The sequence below is a fragment of the Lupinus angustifolius genome, chromosome LG06, assembly GCF_001865875.1.
Source record: "Lupinus angustifolius cultivar Tanjil chromosome LG06, LupAngTanjil_v1.0, whole genome shotgun sequence".
Classification (NCBI taxonomy): Eukaryota; Viridiplantae; Streptophyta; class Magnoliopsida; order Fabales; family Fabaceae; genus Lupinus; species Lupinus angustifolius.
The window spans coordinates 12,627,508-12,648,496 of record NC_032014.1 but is presented as its reverse complement, the minus strand read 5'-3'; the positions used below and the strand labels follow the sequence as shown (position 1 = coordinate 12,648,496).

Below are 20,989 nucleotides of genomic sequence, written 5' to 3'. Positions count from 1 at the left end.
TTAAAATATTACACTTATTTATTATACAGGGGTGGTCAGTATAATGAAAGTATAAAACTATGGGAGGTTTGTGTAAATTTAGAAAAGTGAGGGGTGGTTTGTGTAATTTCACTAAAACTCAGGGGTGTCAGTATAATTTACTCTTTTTCATATTAGTGTAAAGTAAATATTTATATATAATTTATATATAATTAATATACCACTCATCATTTTTTTTTTTGGTTTCCCACAGGTATCCTCGCATTGGAGGCAATCTTGTCCGAGCCGGGAACATCTACAGGTAAGTGGGGCTAACTCTCCCAACATGTATTTTTACCACTCATCATTTGATATTATTTTTTAAAGAGTCAATAATAATTAAATATAAATTGTGAATAATAGACTATATAAACTGTTAGAGGAGAATTCATTCAATCACATAGTTTGTGTTATCAAATGCTCTTCATTCTACCATTATTGTTCGATAACATTACATCTGTTGTTTATTAGGTATGACTGATATGTTAAATTACTGAGATATTACTCTAAAATTAAACCATTTTAAAATTTATGAAAACAACTCCTAATCTCTTCTTGAACAGATTCCTTGACTTCTAATTTCACTGCCGCATCATCCCACCCCCACACGGCCACACCCAAAAACTGCCTTTGCTTCTTGCAAGGTTCTCCCCCCTATTTCTATTTACTTGAAGGAAATCTTTTCTTTTGTATCATGCTTTTATTACAATTTGATCAAACTAATATCTTCTCCAGTATCTCATAACTTATGAGCTTATTTCATTTTGCATTTGAACTAGTATATGTGCTAATTCTATTTCAATCACTTCATTATCAACTCCTATTTAGGATCCTACCTGCAAGTTTAGAAAGTATTTTCTCTGTTCCTTTATAACTGTCGTTCTATATTGTTTCAAATAAAAAAAAGTCATTGATTTTTTGAAGAAAAATATTATTATTCTTCTATTATAATCTCTCTTCCTATTTTACTTCAATATTTTTCTATCTCCACAACAGTAAAGATAATATATTGAATCTAATTGATAAAAAGTAAATAATATCGTTTTAAATTTTGCAAATAATATTTAAATAGGAAAAAATATTATGGAAAACTGACTAAATGGAAGTAAAATTAGCATAAACTTCAATCTGCTGGATCCTAAAGCTGCTCGGTTCTCTTCCTTAGGTTTGGGCTTCACCACCAATGTATGCGCTCTTCGTTTATAAGGATTCTTCTCCGATACTGGATTCTCTAATACTCGCTCTCTTGCATTCTCCCATCTATACTTTCCCTCTTTCTTTATCTCATGTCCTCCATCTGTTCTATAATTTGTCAATTGTGGTTAATCTTCTTTAAGTGTGGCTAATCAGTAATCACTTCCATTTTAGTCTTCCTTCCTTTTGGTGTCAAATCAAAACCATCCCTGTCTGCTTCTCTATATTAATATAGCCGTTATAACTCTGTTAAATACTTTTCCCCTGTGCTCTAGGGACGAGTTCAATTCCCGGAAAGACGAGAGTAAGACTGCATATATTTACTATTTCCATATCTCACGGACAAGGGCCACCTTTACGATGCATGTTTAATAGAATCCGTGATTTGATTTCTAAAATAATGCTTGTTGCTTAACCTCTTTTCACATTCATGCTTGGATTGGAAAATCGTGATATATTGATAAAGGTCGGTAGAAATTAAAGTATGACATTGTGATCAAAGAGTAAAAACCATCAACTTTCAAAAAATGCTTGTTGTACACACTTCTATGAACATTTCCTCTTATTCATGCTTAGATAGGGGAATCGTGATATACATGCCTAGAAATTTAAGCAGAAGATGAGATGATTTTGCTGATAGCTATACTATTTTCTTCTATGACATAGTGAAATTTCGTGTTGAGTTAATAAGGAAACCTTAGAAACTCTTTTTTGAACAAGACGGGATACTCTATATGGACACCATATGGAGATATAAGTGTGAATGAGTACTGAAACATATCATACTTTAAAGGTATGATATCTAAATATGAGTGTGAATGTTATGGAGTTGTTAATTGTAGTTTTGTAAACAAAAGGAAGATGTTTTACTTATGACAAGCAACATTTAATAGATTTCTAAGTTAACCTTTTCTTTTTGTTTAGTTGTTGACAATTGTGTTGCTGAGTATCAACTATCAAACAGTTTCGGTTTGATTAGCTACTGATAACTGTGGTAGCCCAAAACTTTTATTTTTGAAGTGACATTTTATACCAAATATTGTATGGTGAGGTTAGCAGCTGATTTTATTCTCGCAGTGAACAAGTCATGCAGAAGGGATACTCCTCGCTTTCTATCATTTACCGTCACTGACATCAACAGTTCAGTGAGTAAATTAATGGCATTAGGAGCAGAACTAGACAGTCCGGTAAAATGAGATACACGGAAAGGTAATCATTCATTTAACATCGCAAACCTCATATTTCAAAAGTTCAAAGCATAGACTGAAGGTATAAGGTGTCGTGTGAATTCCTTGTGATCAGGTTGCAGCTATGCGGTGTCTTGATGGGCATATCCTGGGTCTCTATGTACCTGTACAGCATTGGAGCTCCAGAAACAGGTTCATCTGTTGCAATTCTTATCATAGTTATGTTGCATTAGAGTGACTATTGTCATGGTTACTATTGAGCTCTTTTGGGGAGATAGAGAAAATATGTATAACATCTCTTCCTTTTGGATTCCCAGCAATAATCGATAGTGTTTGTTCGTCCAGATCGATAACAGCAGTACAGAGCGTGTGAAGTAATGGACCTGATAATAGTTTTGGAAAAAGGTTAAACAAGAGAAGATTGAACAAAAAATGGATTGAGTTGTCTCCAAATTACCTGTCATGTAGATGGGGTATTTTTTGTCATCAAAATCACCTAGAAGTGACAGGAAATCCTCTTTCGATGTTTTTGCAAGGACCGATGCCCTTTTCTGCCTGTGGATTGAGTTCTCATCTTGTACCTTGAATTAAACCGAAGGATGTTTTAGTCAGTGAAATAGGACATGCTCTATTGATAGAATTATTAATGATATCTTCACATGCAATTTACTCAATGACTGAAATATACTACTTCTGAAGTGGATTAATACATTTCCACCAAGTAAAACATGGTTAGGTGTTTGTTATAAAATTCTCTGCAATTCATTGACTGTACAAAACTTCTTACCTTTAGGCATGTAAAGCATCTTCTAACACAAAAGATTGTGTGAAACATGTTAAAAATACACATATTTCTTTGGAGATAATTTTGCATATATTAATAAATGATTCATGTCTCAGGTAGGAAATTATCACTACAAATTTTATAGGATGTATACTTGTCGGTAGAAAGTAAAGTTGTCTGTCTGTGTATGATTTGGTAAGTGGAGGTATCTGAATCAAAAAGCTGTAAAACAAGTTTTTTTGTATCACTTACCTGATTAATATGAAGGTGAAGATACATGTTTGCATGGAAGAAAGGTTTTTTCCCCACCTCATGAACTGAAACCCGCCTCTTGGATGCAGTTTCAACATTCAAAATCCGGCGCGTACTTGCTTCCATCAGGTTATAACAATGCCCCACAGAAACTTCTGATGAACTGATCCTCTGATGCAATAAGAGCATAAATAATATAACAATCATTGAACTCACCAAGAGTTTATAAGCATGAGAAAGCAAAGGTTGCAAATCTAACATTTACTGCATCATCTATGCCTGTAGCTTCAAGAATGTCTCGCGATACGAAGTTGCGCCCAATGCCACCAGCAACTATCTCATCTTCAGCTGGGGGTACAGAATTCAGAGTGAATGCCTGCAGATCATACAGCAAGTTTTATACTTATAGCTAACACCCCAACCCCATGTCTGTAAAATAACCCTTTCTAAAATAATGTTTGAGAATATTCATTATAATGTATTTTATCACATGGTAATTTTATACTTGAGTTGACATATACACAGGAATATGGTCGTTCCATCTCATAGTTATGCAACAATGATAATGAAGTAAAAATAGCAATAATAATGAAAGTTTAATAGTTGTAATTGACATATCATGTTTTCCTTGGCGCAAGACAATATACGAGACAGGATATGGGACAACTAATCTCTATGCACAGTCAAACAGTGAAAATCATGTAAATGCAAAGTAGTACATGTGCCGATAGAATAAATTTGTTTGATATATTTATAGATTGAATGATCAAAATCCCAGTCAACTTCATATATAGATTCATGGTCAAAGTAGAATTTTTACTAGTCCATGACTATTGAACCCAAATGCACAACTTGGAAGCTCTCCAGCATAAGTATAACCTACGAAGAACACTCCATCTGACAAGATTCCTTTGATCAAATAGCTGCATATGTAATGTAACAGAAACATAAATAGCTGCATATGTTTATTAAAATTCTGAAGGTAGAATAAGATGTGAATTTCTATGCTTACGTGTGACCAACAAGTGCAACATTTGCATCTTCATTGTGGGCTGCAATGGCCATAGATTCACCAACAACAAGAATATCAGAACAATCATCTGGGGTATCCACATTGAAACCTTTTATATCTTCTTTTGGAATAAATGCAAGAATCTCCTTCCTAAGGTTCATAAGTAGAATCTGCATACAAAAAGAAACTAGCTATTAATGTTACTATTTATGTAACCATTTGTTTCATATAAGAAGTGATTATAATTTATAAGCAGATTTTATATGATAGGTATGCAATTACATCAAGTAGAGGTACCCCACTTCCTGCTGCAGTCCCCAACAACTCATCCCAATACCTTGGGAATTTCCTTTGATTATTATGAAAAAGTGGTTTTAGAAGTGATTCTGAATGAGCTTTTTGAGCAAAGGGTCGAAGCTGATTTTGAAGAATGAGGTCATTTTGCACCCTACTCCTTATCTTTTGGGAGAACCTTCGGCCTATTAAGAAACCCATTTCGTAAGAATCTTTGCATGGTCCAACTTCAAAAATCTCAAGCATTTGCATTTGCATTTGCATGTTGGTGCTTCCCATTTTAACTTCCTTTTGCTGTGGTTGTGAACGATTTCTACTATGAACAAAAAGGAGGAGGGGCTATCTTATCATCTTAATTATTTACCTCCTGATATTATTTAAGTTAATCACTTCTTCTTCATATCTTATCTTATTTTCGTAACAGTTTAGACTTTAGAACACCAATCGTATTGTAGTAAAAATATCCAATCACTTGATTTATTGTTTAGAAATAAAAATAATTTAGTAAAAAGAACGTGTATTCTGAATGTACACACAGAATACACTTATATTTAAATTTCAATAAAGTATATTTGAGTTAACAAGTGCACTTACCTTCAAATATCTACGGAGAAAAATAATTAAGTTTTTGATACCAATTATATTTGGATTGAAGAGTAAAAAAGCAGTTATGATTCATTTTTTAAAATTTTATTAAACAAGTTATAAAATGTATTTTCTAGTGTCATCCTTTTTCTAATTAATATCTTAAGTTTGAACTATTAGTTCAAACATATAATCCTTTTAAAATATTTATCAGTTAAAAATCATTTTTTATACAGTAGTAAAACTATTAGGAAAAAATGTTTTTTTAATGCAAAAATAAAACATGCAATAGATATAAAATAAGGAGAGAATACATGTATTCTAAGAGTAAGTGGAAAAAAACTTGCTTCACATCTTAGTTATCTATTTTTAGGAAATCCAATGGTTTAGACCTAATTATTAGTTTGAAACATTAGATTTTCCAAAAAAATGAATGATGAGGATATGGAATAAGTTTTTTTCACTTACTCTTTGAGTAAATGAATCCCTTCCTTATAAAATAACTATTTACAATGTCAAATGCCTATTTACTCTTTGCAACGAATTTATTCCATTTTTTTTTATAAAATTATGAGCAGTTGATAAATAAATGATTGAAAATATAAATCCGGACCTATTTTACTAGAGCCTAAAGATGCCAGGTGGACGAGGTTTATGAATTTATCCATGTTAATTGTGGCCCAAACTTAAGGCATTTCACTTTCCTAATTTTCTAATTGCTGAATGAAATTCACCATTCCACTAGCCTCCAATTGAGGAGAGAAAATGAGCAATCAACGCATACTTAAGTTACTTCTTGCATTGTAGTGGCAAAGATTCTCACAAGGACACATACCCTTAAGTCATTATCAAATGGAATCAGAATGACCCAAAGCCAATTGCTGACTTTCAATCTTTCTTCCCTCTTAAGTCCATAGTTGGGACCCAAACCAGTGCATGCTTCTTCTTTGTGGAAAGTAATCATCATTACACTTCACTTGGGGTTCTATTCCAATCTATACTCACTACTAAAAAAACTGAAAGCAACAACTACTCTACACTATTTCCTCCCTTTCCATAAAAGCTAGAGTGCAATTTGTTAAGTAGGTGTAGTGTTAAATGGGATCCAAAGTTACTCGGAGCTGTTTCATCTTCTTGTTAGTTTTTACCCTTTGGTGTTGCTCCTTGGTGCAAAGCTTAGACAACACAGCAAGTGAAACATTGAATTCCCTGGTTCAAGATTTTGCTTTCAGATCACTGGTCAAACACCGGCCTCAAACAGGCGCTTTATATGACGCCCTTCTTCCGCAGAACCTGTCTGGTATGCATGTTTCTGTCGTTCGTCTCAGAAGCCGAAGGCTATGGAAAAAAGGTGCTAACTTCAGCTACTTTTGGATCCCACCAAGAACCATATCCATCCCCCATGTGAGGAGGTTGGTTATAGTGTATCAAAACTTGGGCAATTGGTCTTCTCACTTCTACAATATGCCAGGTTACTCACTCATCAGTTCTGTTGTTGGCTTCATGGTTTTTGATGCCTCAAATGTAACAGATGTAAGATTCAGGAACCTAACCCTCAACACAATGGGACAACCTATATCTATTCAATTCCACAATGTTACATTTGTGGGTGGTAACAATTCAAGGGTGAAGTGTGTAGCTTTCGGTGCCAATGGAACATTTCAGGTTACCTTGATGAGCTCCCCCGGCCTGTGTTACTCCAGAGACCAGGGTCATTTTGCGGTTGTTATACCGATAGAGAAGAAAAGGCGGCACCGAGAATGGTATCTGTGGGTGATTGGCTTTGTGATTGGGTTTTGTGGGTTGACTGCAGTGGTTTATGCAGGATTTTCATCTATCAAACTTCTCAAAGCTAAAAGGATTCAAGCCATGGAAAGACAGGCCAATGAAGATCTGGTTCTGGAAAGTAGATGGGTTGGGAATAGTAAATTGCCTTCAGCAGCAGTTACAAGAACTCAACCAGTTCTTGACAGTATTGTTATGTAGTTCAAGCATTTTAACATTCAAATTTACACCTTTTAATTTGCTAATAGTCTTTAATCAGTGTCAGTGGTATATATAACCTGGTTCATCCATGATTTGCAATGAAAAAACATTTGTATTATCTATCAATGATATATATAATTGCCAAAATGTTCTACCATGGAGAAGAAATTCCATGGTTAACACATAATTACTTGTCTCAGTTGCTTAAATCAATTTTTCATTTGTTCATTATTTTCTTACAACTGTAAAGTATAAATCATCAAATTTAATAAACTGAGTCAGACAAGTAGTGTAAACTCTAACAAAATCCAGCATATATTATTCCTTCACCTTTTGGGTAAGAAACTAATCACTTTCGAAGTTCATAATTGTCCTTCAAAATAAGTGTCGCTCTCAGGAATCGAATCGTTAACGTTTTGGTCTTCCCAAAGATCTAGCAGGCCTTACACCACTATACCAATGCCTTGATGGTAACAAAATCCACCATATGAAAATACATCAGAAAAGCAGTCCTGTTTCCTGAATGTTGCCCAAAGAAAAAAGCAGCCAAGATAACAGCTTGCATATCACACATCATTTTCTTACATCTCCCACGTGAGAGAATAAGAATATATGTGCAGAACAAAAAAAAAGGTAAAAATAAAAACTTGGCCACCAAGGCTTCAATATGAAGCATAAAAGCTGACATTATAATGCCAAACATCATCTAAGATTTGTATAATTTTCCTTATCTGGTTAAAACTAATGTCCATTTTTTCCACCTATAATTTAATTCTTCCACCTGATACAATTACAAATGTGAGTTGATGTGGTTTTAGCCAAGGGCGGTTCCTTGCGTAATATGGTCAACCAAAATTCTTACAAGCAGCTTTCACATGTAATCTTCTGAATGCATTATAAATTCTTTAACTTGACCCAAAATAAAGTACTCTTCTTGTATATCCACCTAGATAGCTTTTTTAACTTCACCCCTAATTAATTCTGTGGAAGTTTATAAAGCATTTTCTAACTAAAGAGAGTGTACTACAAAGTGCACAACTGCACAAACATGTTTTTAATTCCAACAAAGCTGGATACATGCTGAAGTTCGGAGAAAGAAGAAAGGAAATCATTCAGGAGACGATGTTATATATAGACATGCCTCAATCTCTGCCTAATTAAGCCCATTTTTCTACAAACCTACACTATTATTCAGTCACATACTACTTCTAAAGTGAGGTGTAAGAAGCATTATAAATTAAAGCTTGAAAGGATATTTCCACCATTTTTTATACATAAATCTTCAACACAGTTTACACTATCCTGTATAAAGAAATTCATGTATCTTGATATTATAACCAATTCCTTTTATTACATGCAAAGGTCACTAGGAAGGTATCCATTCCATGTAATTATCATAATTCAGAATGAAAAGATTTTTACGAGACAGAAGCATCAACAATCAACAATTTGGAATCTACTAAAGGAAACAACATTGAAAGAAGCAAAAAGCCTGTGGAACTCAAATAACATGCCATTCTTTTATTAAAAGCAAAAACAGCTATAGCAAGTAAACAATAATTGTTCTGCCTAACCAAGGATCCTCAAAGGAGCATACAAGTTTAATTTCCAACTCAAATGCTGCATAATGCATATGACAGACAAACAAATAACCAACCACACTAAAGATATCATCCATTGAAAGCTCCAACTCCAGCAGTACCGCTCTGGCGAGCAATTTTTGTCCACTCGGTATGGAAAGCACCAGGGCGATCAACTCTTTCATAAGTGTGAGCCCCAAACAAATCCCTCTGAGCCTGAACAAGGTTAGCAGGAAGCCTTGCTCTCCTATATGTATCAAAGTAAGCAAGACTGGCACACATCCCAGGCGTGCTGATCCCAGATGATATAGCCAACCCCACAACTCTTCTCCATGCTCCCTGCCTCTGCACCATTTCCCTAGCGAATTCCGGGTCCACAATCAAACTAGCCAAGTTGGGATTCCTCTGATAAGCTTTCTTGATCCTATCCAAGAACACAGCTCTTATGATACACCCACCTTTCCAAATCCTCGCCAACTCTCCGAAATTCAAATCCCACCCTTTCTCTACACTCTTGGCCCTCAAAAGATTCATCCCTTGAGCATAGCTACAAATCTTAGAAGCATACAAAGCTTGCCTAACATCATCAATCAACCTCTTCTTATCAACCCCACTCCTCAAAGCTCCAACCTCCTCATTCAACCCCGCCTCCTTCAGCACACTCGCGGCATTCTCCCTCTCCTCCTTCAAACCACTCAAATACCTGCAATCCAACGAAGCAGCAATTGTCGGAGCCGCAACCGACAACTCAGCCGCCTGTTGAACAGTCCATTTCCCAGTTCCCTTCATTCCTGTCTTATCCAAAATCTTATCCACCAAATAACCATCCCCACCCTCATGATCCTTAACCTTAAAAATATCAGCAGTAATCTCAATCAGAAAACTCTCAAGCTCTCCTCTATTCCACTCATCGAAAATCTCCGCAAGCTCGGAATTCGACAAACCCCCAACATGCTTCAAAACATCATAAGCCTCAGAAATAAGTTGCATATCCCCATACTCAATCCCATTATGAACCATCTTAACAAAATTACCAGCACCACCCTCACCTATGTAAGTAACACAAGGTCCATCATTAACTTGCGCAGCAATCTTATGCAAAATATCTTGAACATTACTATAAGCCTCGTAGGACCCACCAGGCATAAGAGAGGGTCCATTTCTAGCACCTTCTTCACCACCAGAAACACCCATCCCTAAATAAAGGATCCCTTTCTCTTTCGCCTGTTCGATACGGCGTTCGGTGTTCTCGTACCACTCGTTGCCGCCGTCGATGATGGCGTCGCCGGGTTCCAAGTGGTCGGAGAGGGCGGCGATGGTCTGGTCGACGGGGGCGCCGGCCTTGACGAGGAGGATAACGGAGCGGGGACGGGTTAGGGAGAGGACGAAGTCGCGGGGGGTGTAGTGACCAGTTAAGGGCAGGGTGCCCTCGCGAAGGGCACGATCTACGGTCTCGTCGACCTTGGAAGTGGTGCGATTGTAGACGGAGATTGGGAAACCCTTGTCGGCGATGTTGAGGGCTAGGTTTTGACCCATAACGGCGAGGCCGGCGAGGCCTATGCGGGATAAAGCAGCGGACTCCATTTTAGGGTTTGTGATTGGGTGGTGCTGTTTTCACGTTTCAGGTTCAGGAGTTGGATTATTTGAATTGGGAAATGTAATTTGTACTAATTTGTTTTTGGGGGGTTTGGGGTTGGTGAGAGTGACGGACTCGTCGAGGGTGTGAAGGGACACCTACTCGGACGAGTTGGTTTTTTGATGGCTTTTTAAGTATTTAATTTCTCTGGGGAAATTGCAAATAAAGTTTTTTTTTTTGTTTTACACGGGTATCCTTACACTGGAGGCAATCCTATCTGAGCCGGGCACATTCACATGTAAGTGGGGCTAACTCTCCCAACGGACATTTTTTCCATCCACAAGACTCGAACCCGGGTTCTTGCTTAAGGGGAATCAAGCATGTACCACTTGAACCAACGTCCGTTAGTTAAATTGCAAACAAAGTTGGTAGCACAATGATGTAATACTATGCTAAATTTACAACCAAAAAATAAAAGATTAAAATCATATGAGTGATAGTTGTTAGGAAGAAAAGTCATACATAAATTAGTTCCTTACTACTTTTACTTGTATCATTATATCTAAAATTGAAAGTATCACAATATACTATTTTTTTCATTATTTTTTAGGTATAAGAAAAAGATGGAAAACAGAATAGATTTTTGTGATGTTTAGTATAAGAGAAGAATGAGAGAAAATGAATAGAAAGAAATATTTTATTCTCTTTCTCTTTTGTTTGGTTGGGTAGAAAATGAAAAAAATATATAGTGTTGTGATTCAAATGACAAAAATGTCCCTAAAATAAAGAAGAGAGAAAATTGTTGTCTTATTATTAATTAAAAATTAACTTTATTATAATATTAAATTATAAATTTTATTATAATATCAATTAGCTTTTTTAATTGATATTTTTATATTCAAAAAAGACTTATGTATATTAGTATCATTTAAAATTAATAAGTAGAAAAAATAAAAAATTTATAGGAGCAATTTTGACATTTCAATCAAAAAGTTTCCTGAATGAATTTATGATGGGTTTCATTCACTTTGTCTTCTCTTCTTTCTTTCTCTCTTTCCAACCAGGAGAAATATTCTTATGGAGTCTTATAATTTTTTTAGTTTAATAGTCAACTCCAACTTGCTCTCGTGGATATCTAGATGGGGAACATTCTTTTGTTTTATGATTTGTGTTACTCTATGTATCATAAGTTTATAGTTAATCAAAAAAAATTATGTTAAAATTTAATTATTAAATTTTTTTCTAATTAATTATAAGTTTATGGTACATAAAACGTTTTATTTCTTTTATAATTTAAAATTTAATTATTACATATTGTGGGAGAGTAAATGTGTACCCTATTGGGACCTCAACTTCATAATATTCCTTCAAAATTGAAAAGTGATCGAACCAAAATTATTTGGTATTATAATATTTTTTGCTTCTATTTATATGTATTTGTTATCTAAGATTATAAGATTGTAATTTTACTTTTGTTTAATAATGCTATTTTCTCCATCTTTAGTGGTCGTTTTAGGTTATTATACAAATCAGGGAAACGGTTGGATATTTTTTGTTTTTAAATTGGTTTCATTTTTTCCCTTTTATAATTTTTTCAATTCATTTTCATACTTACTTTACCATTGTTTTTTCCTTTTCACAAAAATAAAAGTAATTGTATAATAATTAATAAAATAATGAATAATATACTTTAAATTTAAAATAAATGACACTTATAAAGAAACATTTTTTCCCCAAAAAAGTGAAATTTATAAAGGAATTGACAGACTAATTAATAGTCATATTGAAAACAACAGGGGAAGATAATTGAAGCTTTTAATATGGACAAATAGAAAGAAAAAAATCTTGCATATAATATCTAAAGTATCTTATAGAAAACGACCACGAAAATTTCTAGATGATCTCTTATAATAATGACAAAATAGTAATAGTTAATATTTAAATTAATATGTGTAATATTCGTTCTGTTCCTATAGATAAACTAATTTCACACATATTAAGAAAATTAGTCAAAAGATAATTAATTGCTTTACTTTAATAAAAAAACATATAAATCGTTACAATAGTTATTCAACATGGTACATGGGAAATTATTTCAATTAAAACTTAAAATTAATATTGAAAATGGTAAAAGTAATTAATTAAAATTACTACACTTGAGACTACAAATATTGATATTTTTACTTATATTTGAGACAAGATAGACAGAGTAGTGATGATCATCATTAGTTGATGTTTAAACATAAATATTAAATTTGGCTTGAACCATTAGGTGCAATCAGTAGAACTAAGTATTGGACATATAACTAGTGTGAGGTACTCTTCCAACCGGTATGCATCAAAAATACAAATTTGATTGACTTGGTTGATTTGATCATAGAATAAAACCAATAACTCATCTAGTTGTACCGGTTTTACTCTGCCGAATCAACTAACTTTTAAAAAAAGTCAAAACTACTTCATTTTGAGCTAATGGGTTGAATTTATTTTTAATTATATTTATTATTATTATTATTTTAATTAGAATAAGTTATAGTGATATCCTTAAGTTATAGTGAAATTACATAAATTATTCTTCCATTTTTATACATACAAAAAACTCCTAATTTATATACATACGTTATATTCATTAACCCTCATAAAAAAAGTGTGATATTTTATAAAAAAAAAGTGATAAGTGTAATTAAGTTAAACATATTTGGATTTGTCTCATATTTGTAATTAAGTTAAAAAGTGATAAGTGTAATTAAGTTATACAAAAATAATATGTTTTGACTCATATACTATTTGGATTTGTCTCCGTAATATATCATATTTTGTTTAACTTAATTACATTTATCATCACTTTTTTATTTAAAATATCACACCTATTTTTCTCATGAAGGATAGTCAATATAATGTAGGTATAAAAATTAGGAGTTTCTTGTATGTGTAAAAAATGGAGGGGTGGTTTGTGTAATTAACAAAAACTCAATAATATCAATGTAATTTACTCTATTAATTATATTTCTTTAATTATATACTTATGTTGGTATATAACATTATTAAACGATATTATAAAGTTTTTAGAATTTTTTAATGTAAAATGAGTCAGATAGTCTAATCATCACACATTCATTATTCACTAAATCATTGATCTGAATAAACTAATATCCTCTATAAAACGGATTTGGATATTCTACTATTTAAAAGAAGGGAAATGATTATTTCTAATAATGGAGAGACAATTTATCGCTTTTACATTTACATGTAGAGGTAAAGTGTCATTTCATTATTTTTTCTTCTTGTTTTGAGTATACTTGTCTTTTTATTACCGGAGAGTATCCTAACTCGTAAGAGAAATAGGACCATCATGTATGAAGAATCTGAGCCAATTATTCTAGATATTCAAGTCACCACCAATTCCATATTCTTCTCCATTTTTTTTATATAAGCAAAATGTATTAAAAAAGCACGATGAGTGCTAACCCAATTCAAAAATGATTAATTTATATTCTTTTTGGAACACAAATTTATGTAAGATATATGATCATTACACCAATTAAAGAACAACAATGAAAAAAGACCTATCTTAGAAGTAAACCAAGTCCAAGACCTCGCTTGGATTAAGTCCAAAATGTGCATAAAATTCACCTCCTTGATAGAGAAGATGAGGTTATTCCTCATAATTCATATAGACCATATTATTGGAAACTACACCATTCTCCATAACTTATGATCTTTAACCTTCCGCCCGAGATTATCATACAAAAACAACGAGTCAACAATATTAGTGGGAGACAAATGGAGCCAATAAAAAAACCTCTTTCCATGCCGAGGAAGCAAACTCACAACTAAAAAAAGATGCTCAACAATTTCCTCATGATTATTGCAAATGGAACACAATTATCCTCACTCCTAGAAATAACATTCCTTTTAAACGATTCTACCTTAAGAGGTAGTCTCTATCTAAGGAGTTTTCAGACAAAGCAGCAGATTTTAGAAGAAAAACAATTTAACTAAGATTTCATTAGGAGATTACCTAACGGAAGAGGATTTTGCTCAAACTGAATGAGATAAGCAAATTTCATAGAATAAACTCAAGATAAATTAGCATTCCAACTCCATTTATCCCCCTGTTCCTAGAGCACGAATGTGACCCTAACAAATCATACAAGTTTCTAACCCAACACATTTCTCTTTCAAAAAGATTTCGACAAAACAAAATTTCCCACACCCAATTCTCGTCGATCCAGGACCCACAATCAGCTACAATCGCCCTTTTATTCGCAGCTAAGGTGGAAAATTTAGGGAAGGTCTCCTTCAAACTCTGAGTCCCCATCCCAATGTCTGTCTAGATACGAGTTTGAAACTCATCTCCAATATATCTCCAGATGTTGTCAACAACTATAAGCTAATTGTTGAGACGAACCAGATAAAGATAAATCAGACCCATATTTCAACTCAATCACTTTAACCCAAAAAAAGTTTTTCAATCATTCTCTTCCACCTCCACTTTCCAAGCAAAGTGTCATTGAACCGAGATAATTGTTTGACATTCAAACCTCTGAGAAACTGTGGTTTACACACCTCTGACCACACGACCCAAGCAATACATTTTCCACCTCTCTTATTCCCTCAAAGAAAGTTGCTTTGCAAGGATGCAATTTTCATTACAACCTTTTTTGGAGCCTTATAGAAGGAGAATAGATAGGTCAGAATATTGGAAAGAACCGAATTCACAAGCACCAAGCGACCTCCAAAGGAGATGTACTTGCACTTCCAAGAAGCACGTCTCTTAGCCACCATATCAATAGTACTATGCTAAGTAGACAATCTTCTGGGATTAATATTCTTCTCCACTTTGACACTACACCATCTTCATTTGTAAAATCTTCACAAGTCAACATCGATCGCCATCCAGTTTTCGTTTCATAGTTGTGTAAGAAATTTTGAGTCACACATGTAATGTTTAGATGTATTTATTATCATTATTTTAAGTAGTTAAATTAAAATGATCTAATTCAAGTAAGGTATATGACTATAGACATACTTGTTATGAAAATTATTGTGTATATATCAAAAATCTTATTTCTATTTTATGATGAGCAAAATTGGAATAAGAAAATGAAGTAGCATCACCCTTCATGGAAGGTTATGCACTTCTTATAAATACAGGGTTATGGTCTCCAATTGTAGACCAACACCGCTATAATAACATGAACCACGACATACATGCAAAACAAGATTTTCTTCATCTCATTAGAGGAGAAACTAAGGTTAAGCGTGATCTATAATTGGAAGATCAAATAACCTACATGTTCTACCATGAACATGCATTTGCATATAAGGACATAAGGCATAAAGTTGATGGATGCATGACGAAGGATGATATAAAGTTCAATCACCAATATTCTCTATAAATATATTAAGATACATTTCCGCTCTAGTATTTTATATTTATTCTTGATGATTTGACATAAAAGGTCTTCGTTATATATGATGATAGTGTTCATCATCTTTAATCTATAATATGTATCTTTTAAGTATACAGTTTCCCATAATATTTAGAGTCATTATTAAAGAAATTTTTCCTACTAAGTTGATAATCACGGCCTCTTTAACCATTTTCATCATCTATGAACTTCACACGACCTCATACAAATTCCAATTACAATCTATTATTCTTCATTTGATACAGGAAAATGGGGGAAAAGAAAGCTAATAGAGAAGAAGAGCAGTGAACTGGGATGAAGCGGCCATGGAAAGAGTGAATGCGCCAAGGAGTTCGGTTTTGTGGTAATGAAGAGTGACAGTTGAGGAAAGTGAGAGTGAAGATAGGGGCCTTATGCCCATTTACGCTAGACTTGTCAATGGCATCATCATATGACCTTCATGGCTTCATCTATCTGTCTGGAAAGGCAAATCTAAAGCTGAAAAGGGACTTTGAACGTGGAATACCCATGGCCACATCATGGTGTAGTAAAAGATGACCAACATATCTATGGAGGTTATCACACAAGAAACCAACCTGTGTTTCAAATTGCGGTTGACATTGATAGTCGTGATTGTATTGCATTTACGGCAATTACACAAGATTATAGTTGTGGTTCTGTTGCAGAGAGCCGCAACATTGTAACCGTAATTACAGTTGCAGAGAGCTGCAACATTGTAACCGTAATTACAGTTGCAGAGACTCCTTAATTCGAACAGATGTATTCGAATGGATGTTAAGTTAGTTAGGTCATTATCTATCATACTTAACACTATAAAACAATAATTTATTCTTTCCCACTTGATTAACAGAGGAGTTAAAAAAACTCCCAATACCCCATCATATCCGATGTGGGAACCAATAGAATGACAAAAAATGAGGTTATTTAAAGGTCAATGTAATAAGACAACAGAAGCAAAGACACGATAAATATTCTGGTCAAGGACAATCTTTTGATTCAGGATATAAATAATCCAGGAACAACAAATCAATCAAAGCATTCAAGCAGCAACTTGTCCAAAGAGCTGCTTCCGGATCTGCATTAAGGAGCAAGAAACATCATAAGAATTCAGTCTTTAGATGTGGTTAGCTTATTTAGTATTCATCTTCTTTAGACAAATCATGGCTACCTAACTGAACTCAAAGAACAATTAGAGAAAGGGATATTTCAGACCATTAGGAAAAATACAAAGGCAGAGTGGAAGAAAAATCTCATTAGTTTTCAGACCAAATCAAAACTAGTTTGATATAAATTTAACAAAATGATAGACATAACAGGAGTGAATCATAAATGCTAGAACTCATCTTAAGCAATAGCAGCTAATTCAGAGTTTTTTTTTAGAAGAATTTTGTCCCTTTTCCCACCCCCTTCATACACATCGTCATTTCAGTTAACTTTCCTACTAGTGCATCACTGTGTGTATAATCAACCAAAAACTAGTATCCTAAGTCCCTCCCAGTCCCACTCCCTTCATACAGACCATCATTTCAGTTAATTGTTCTATTTGTCCATGATAGTGATAATTCAAGTTTTGTTTGAAGAACTTTCCTCTTTCCCATGTTCAACAAAATCTACAATGCTAGAGTCCTTCTTAGTCCCACCCCCTTCATATTCTCCCTCATTTGAGTTAAGTGTCCTATTTGTCCATCACAGTTTGTACAATTCACCTGTGTTTTATTTCAATATCTTACAAATAACAAGATTTCCAGTTGAGAATAACAACAAATATCAATACAAACAAATGAACAATTAAGCAACAAATATCCAATAAAGAGATCATGAACAAGGTAATTGCTATGCACAAAGTTTACCTCTGGAAGTTTGCTACGGAACAATACATCCAGTCGTGCATCAAGTGTATTTTCAAACACAATCTTTCCATCTCGAGAAGCCAGCACCACCCCACCAGAGCTGAACATACACGAATATAATCAGGTATAATGTAACTTTTATCTCAATATAAGGTTACTCTTACAATTCGAAAATCCTTTCGGTTTTACCAGAACAAAATGTTATAACTAATAAAGAGAAAAAAGTACAGTAGGTGTAAGAAGCAAGACCCTGATTGACAGAGCCAGACGATTAACTTGGATTTGATAATAACATGAGGATTACCAGTGGAGGTCATGGACATTCTGATGGCTGGGTGCAGGTGGGAGAAAGACAGTGTTGTCAACAATGATCTCTGGTAGATATACATTTTCTTTGTCAGCATACTCCTGTGCAGCTGAATCCAGCACTTCCTCTACCAAGTGCAGGTCATCTTCCCGACATCTCAATAAGACAGCAGGTTCTTTCAGCCTTAGCAGACTCTGCCATACAATGTTAATATTATCTTACAAGCCCATATACTTGTACATTGAAAGCATCCACAACATGACATCAGAACATACACCAAGAAACACAACAAACTACATTGGTTCATTGGTGCCAGCAGGAAAATTGGAAGAAATTTGTTTTAGTTATAGCTACATTGCCATCATCACTAATAATACAAAATTAGCACACAACAACTACATAAATAAATAGATGCCTATGTGCAAGTTTATTCAAAGCCCAAAATGAAAAATGTAAAAAATAATCTAACAAGTACTTAGAAAACTGCAAGGTTAAATCATAATTAGGTGTACAACATTCGAATTTTAACTAACCTGGACAATGAGATCTTTCAGAAGGTTCCCGTACACAGTATCATAATTGCTCAGACTCAAAAGTTCCTTGGATGCAGCTTCTTTCATGAAATTAACCACATCATCTTGAGCTTGAAGAACTTTAATCCGAGAAGCATTCAGTTGCATCGAGTACTCACTGCAGCAAACAATTGCACCACAAAACTTAAATCCACCTCAAGTAGCATCCTTTTTAAAATTGCAAGTTAGAATGAAGGCAATACCACAATGCACAGTATTTCACAGCATGAAACAAATTAAACCTCAAAAACTATACTCTAAATCTCACTCCTTAAAGAAATATGAATTTACATTCATCATACTTTGGCAATAACCTTAAATTCAGTTAATTAACCCTTACAGATGCCATATTTTGAAAACCAATGCATATAAAAAATACAAAAAGAGCTCATTCTCATCCTAAAAAATTAGAACAAACAAAAACTCTATCTGTATTTCATGCGATTTCAAAATGGAGCTAACTAGTGTTTTAAATTGCTGCTACCTTTAACACAATTGCGGAAAATGTGGTTGTCCGGGATATTATGGATTGCGACCGCAATTTAAAACACTAGTCAGCTAACATTAATAATTGATATCAATGCACAGTATAACAAGGATCCGCAACACGTTAAATAGAAATCAAGCTTCAAAATTACATTCCTCAATGTCTGACACATAAAACTGAGATTTAGATTTGAAAAATTCATCACCAGAATCCGATTCAACTATTTCCACAAGAACAAAAAGAAAAAAACGAAAGTATAGTGAATTACATCTTCTTCCGAATATCAACTTGTTTCTCTTTGCGCTCGTATTCCTGCCTGATCTTCTTCTTCTCGGCCTCCAACAACTGAAGTTTCTCGATGTTGAATTCCTGCACAAAACGAAAACATTAGAATTCAATATCGATCCAATTCCAATTCATGTTCGAAATCGAAACAAACAAGAAAATGTAGAATGAAAATAATTGAAAATTGGTGGAAATGAAATTACCTCTTCAGCAGAAACAGAGATCTCGTTGGCTTTTTCCTCCGCTTCTTGGCGGATAAATCTCACCATCTGATCGATTTGCTTGGAGACATCAGAGTCGTTCATTTTTTCTCAGTCTGAGGAATCGAATCGGAGAAGATGATCGATCTACTTTGTTGATGATTGATACGTACCGTTTCACAATATCACGACCCAACCAACCAATGCTCTTTTTTATGCAATTTCTCTTACTCGTGGTTATTTTATTTTATGATTCCGAGTTTGCTAATTTTTGTGGTAAAAGTCAGACAAATTTATGATTATTTTACTCTTTTTATGCAATTTCTCTTACTAATTTATTTTATTTTGTTGTAAATGTAAAAAATTTATACATTTTCAGTTTATTATTTATTTTAATTTTTATTCATTTTTCATTACAAATGAACGACTTATAATATATTTACCTAATATAAGTCTTTATATTAATTGATACATTATATTATACAACATTATCCAAATGGTAGTTTATAAAATAATTTAGACTGTGCAAATTTATGACATTTTAATCAAAATGAAAAGAAACTTACAGTAGTTAAAACCCAAAAAAATTGCATGAAGATTTAGTATTTTTAACCATAAGGGAATTTTTTAAAATAAGAGTAGAAATTAATTTGGATTAAATTAATTTGATTTTGTAGCTTAAACTAATTATAAGAAATTATTAAAATTTATATTTAATAAATTTATAATTATTTAATTTTTATATGAGATGACTTAACTAATTAATATGAAGAAATGTTAATTATAATATTTTAAATTCTTTAGTTAATATTAACTCTTAAATAAAAATAATATATATGAAAAATAAATAATATATTATTCCTATTAAAATCTTTACAGACCACATATATATATATATTCTCTACTAACAACTTACGTTTAAAATATGGATTCACTATTCTAAAATGCATTTTACTTATAAATAACTGTAGATTATCATAATGATAAAGGATGGAAATCATCACACACAGGTAATGCATTTATATCATAACTTTGTCTCAGTTCATTAACATTAGGTTATAAACAACTTCCTAGCCAACTAATAATAAAATCTATATAAAATAATCTCATATTAATACTCCAGAGATATCTTGATGAAATATAAAAATAAATTGAACGAGTTACTAATTTTCTATTTCTAAATAACTAAAATAAAAAATGATCACAAAACATGTTCATTAGAAAAAAAACTCTGCACAAATATTGTTATATATAAGTTAAACTAGCAAATAGCTTGTGCAATGCACTTCTTTTATATGCCTACAAAAAACAGTAAAAAAACCATGCACAGGTTTAATTTTTAACTTTATATTTGGTTTTTGTATCTAACTATTCAATTGAAGTTT

General features: G+C 33.2%; 4 protein-coding genes across 5 annotated transcripts; 1 reads left to right on the top strand and 3 right to left on the bottom strand.

Annotated features, from left to right (window-relative positions):
- Positions 2,389-5,089, bottom strand: LOC109349934. 2 transcript variants are annotated; one of them, XM_019591006.1, is made up of 8 exons: positions 4,730-5,089; positions 4,448-4,617; positions 4,256-4,358; positions 3,695-3,811; positions 3,436-3,606; positions 2,857-2,980; positions 2,573-2,782; positions 2,389-2,532 (listed from the first exon to the last, which is right to left on the bottom strand). In XM_019591006.1, exons 1-7 carry the CDS (start codon positions 5,018-5,020, stop codon positions 2,619-2,621), a joined length of 1,140 nt encoding a protein of 379 aa, XP_019446551.1. In that variant the 5' UTR covers positions 5,021-5,089; the 3' UTR covers positions 2,389-2,532; positions 2,573-2,618. The 2 variants fall into 2 exon arrangements, with proteins under 2 accessions (XP_019446551.1, XP_019446550.1); XM_019591005.1 differs by having other exon boundaries at positions 2,389-2,782.
- LOC109349933 lies at positions 6,080-7,351 on the top strand. The gene has a single exon (XM_019591004.1). It carries the CDS (start codon positions 6,425-6,427, stop codon positions 7,310-7,312), a length of 888 nt encoding a protein of 295 aa, XP_019446549.1. The 5' UTR covers positions 6,080-6,424; the 3' UTR covers positions 7,313-7,351.
- Positions 8,805-10,634, bottom strand: LOC109349932 (6-phosphogluconate dehydrogenase, decarboxylating 2, chloroplastic). Its single transcript, XM_019591003.1, has one exon. The coding sequence runs from the start codon at positions 10,474-10,476 to the stop codon at positions 8,983-8,985; it is 1,494 nt and encodes a 497-aa protein (XP_019446548.1). The 5' UTR covers positions 10,477-10,634; the 3' UTR covers positions 8,805-8,982.
- LOC109349931 (V-type proton ATPase subunit E-like) lies at positions 16,708-19,820 on the bottom strand. Its single transcript, XM_019591002.1, has 6 exons — positions 19,608-19,820; positions 19,388-19,488; positions 18,594-18,750; positions 18,058-18,254; positions 17,754-17,853; positions 16,708-16,978 (listed from the first exon to the last, which is right to left on the bottom strand). The coding sequence occupies exons 1-6, from the start codon at positions 19,707-19,709 to the stop codon at positions 16,943-16,945; spliced, it is 693 nt and encodes a 230-aa protein (XP_019446547.1). The 5' UTR covers positions 19,710-19,820; the 3' UTR covers positions 16,708-16,942.

Excerpts from the sequence above, each read along its gene's own strand:
- LOC109349932 (XM_019591003.1), bottom strand. The coding sequence starts at position 10,476 with ATGGAGTCCGCTGCTTTATCCCGCATAGGCCTCGCCGGCCTCGCCGTT.
- LOC109349934 (XM_019591005.1), bottom strand. The coding sequence starts at position 5,020 with ATGGGAAGCACCAACATGCAAATGCAAATGCAAATGCTTGAGATTTTT. Across the intron at positions 3,607-3,694 it reads GCATAGATGATGCAGTAAAT|AGGATCAGTTCATCAGAAGT; the intron begins GTTAGATTTGCA and ends TTATTGCATCAG. Across the intron at positions 2,981-3,435 it reads TTCACCTTCATATTAATCAG|GTACAAGATGAGAACTCAAT; the intron begins GTAAGTGATACA and ends GTTTAATTCAAG.
- LOC109349933 (XM_019591004.1), top strand. The coding sequence starts at position 6,425 with ATGGGATCCAAAGTTACTCGGAGCTGTTTCATCTTCTTGTTAGTTTTT.
- LOC109349931 (XM_019591002.1), bottom strand. The coding sequence starts at position 19,709 with ATGAACGACTCTGATGTCTCCAAGCAAATCGATCAGATGGTGAGATTT. Across the intron at positions 17,854-18,057 it reads AATGTCCATGACCTCCACTG|CTCTGGTGGGGTGGTGCTGG; the intron begins GTAATCCTCATG and ends GTGTATGTTCAG. Across the intron at positions 16,979-17,753 it reads TCCGTAGCAAACTTCCAGAG|ATCCGGAAGCAGCTCTTTGG; the intron begins GTAAACTTTGTG and ends TCCTTAATGCAG.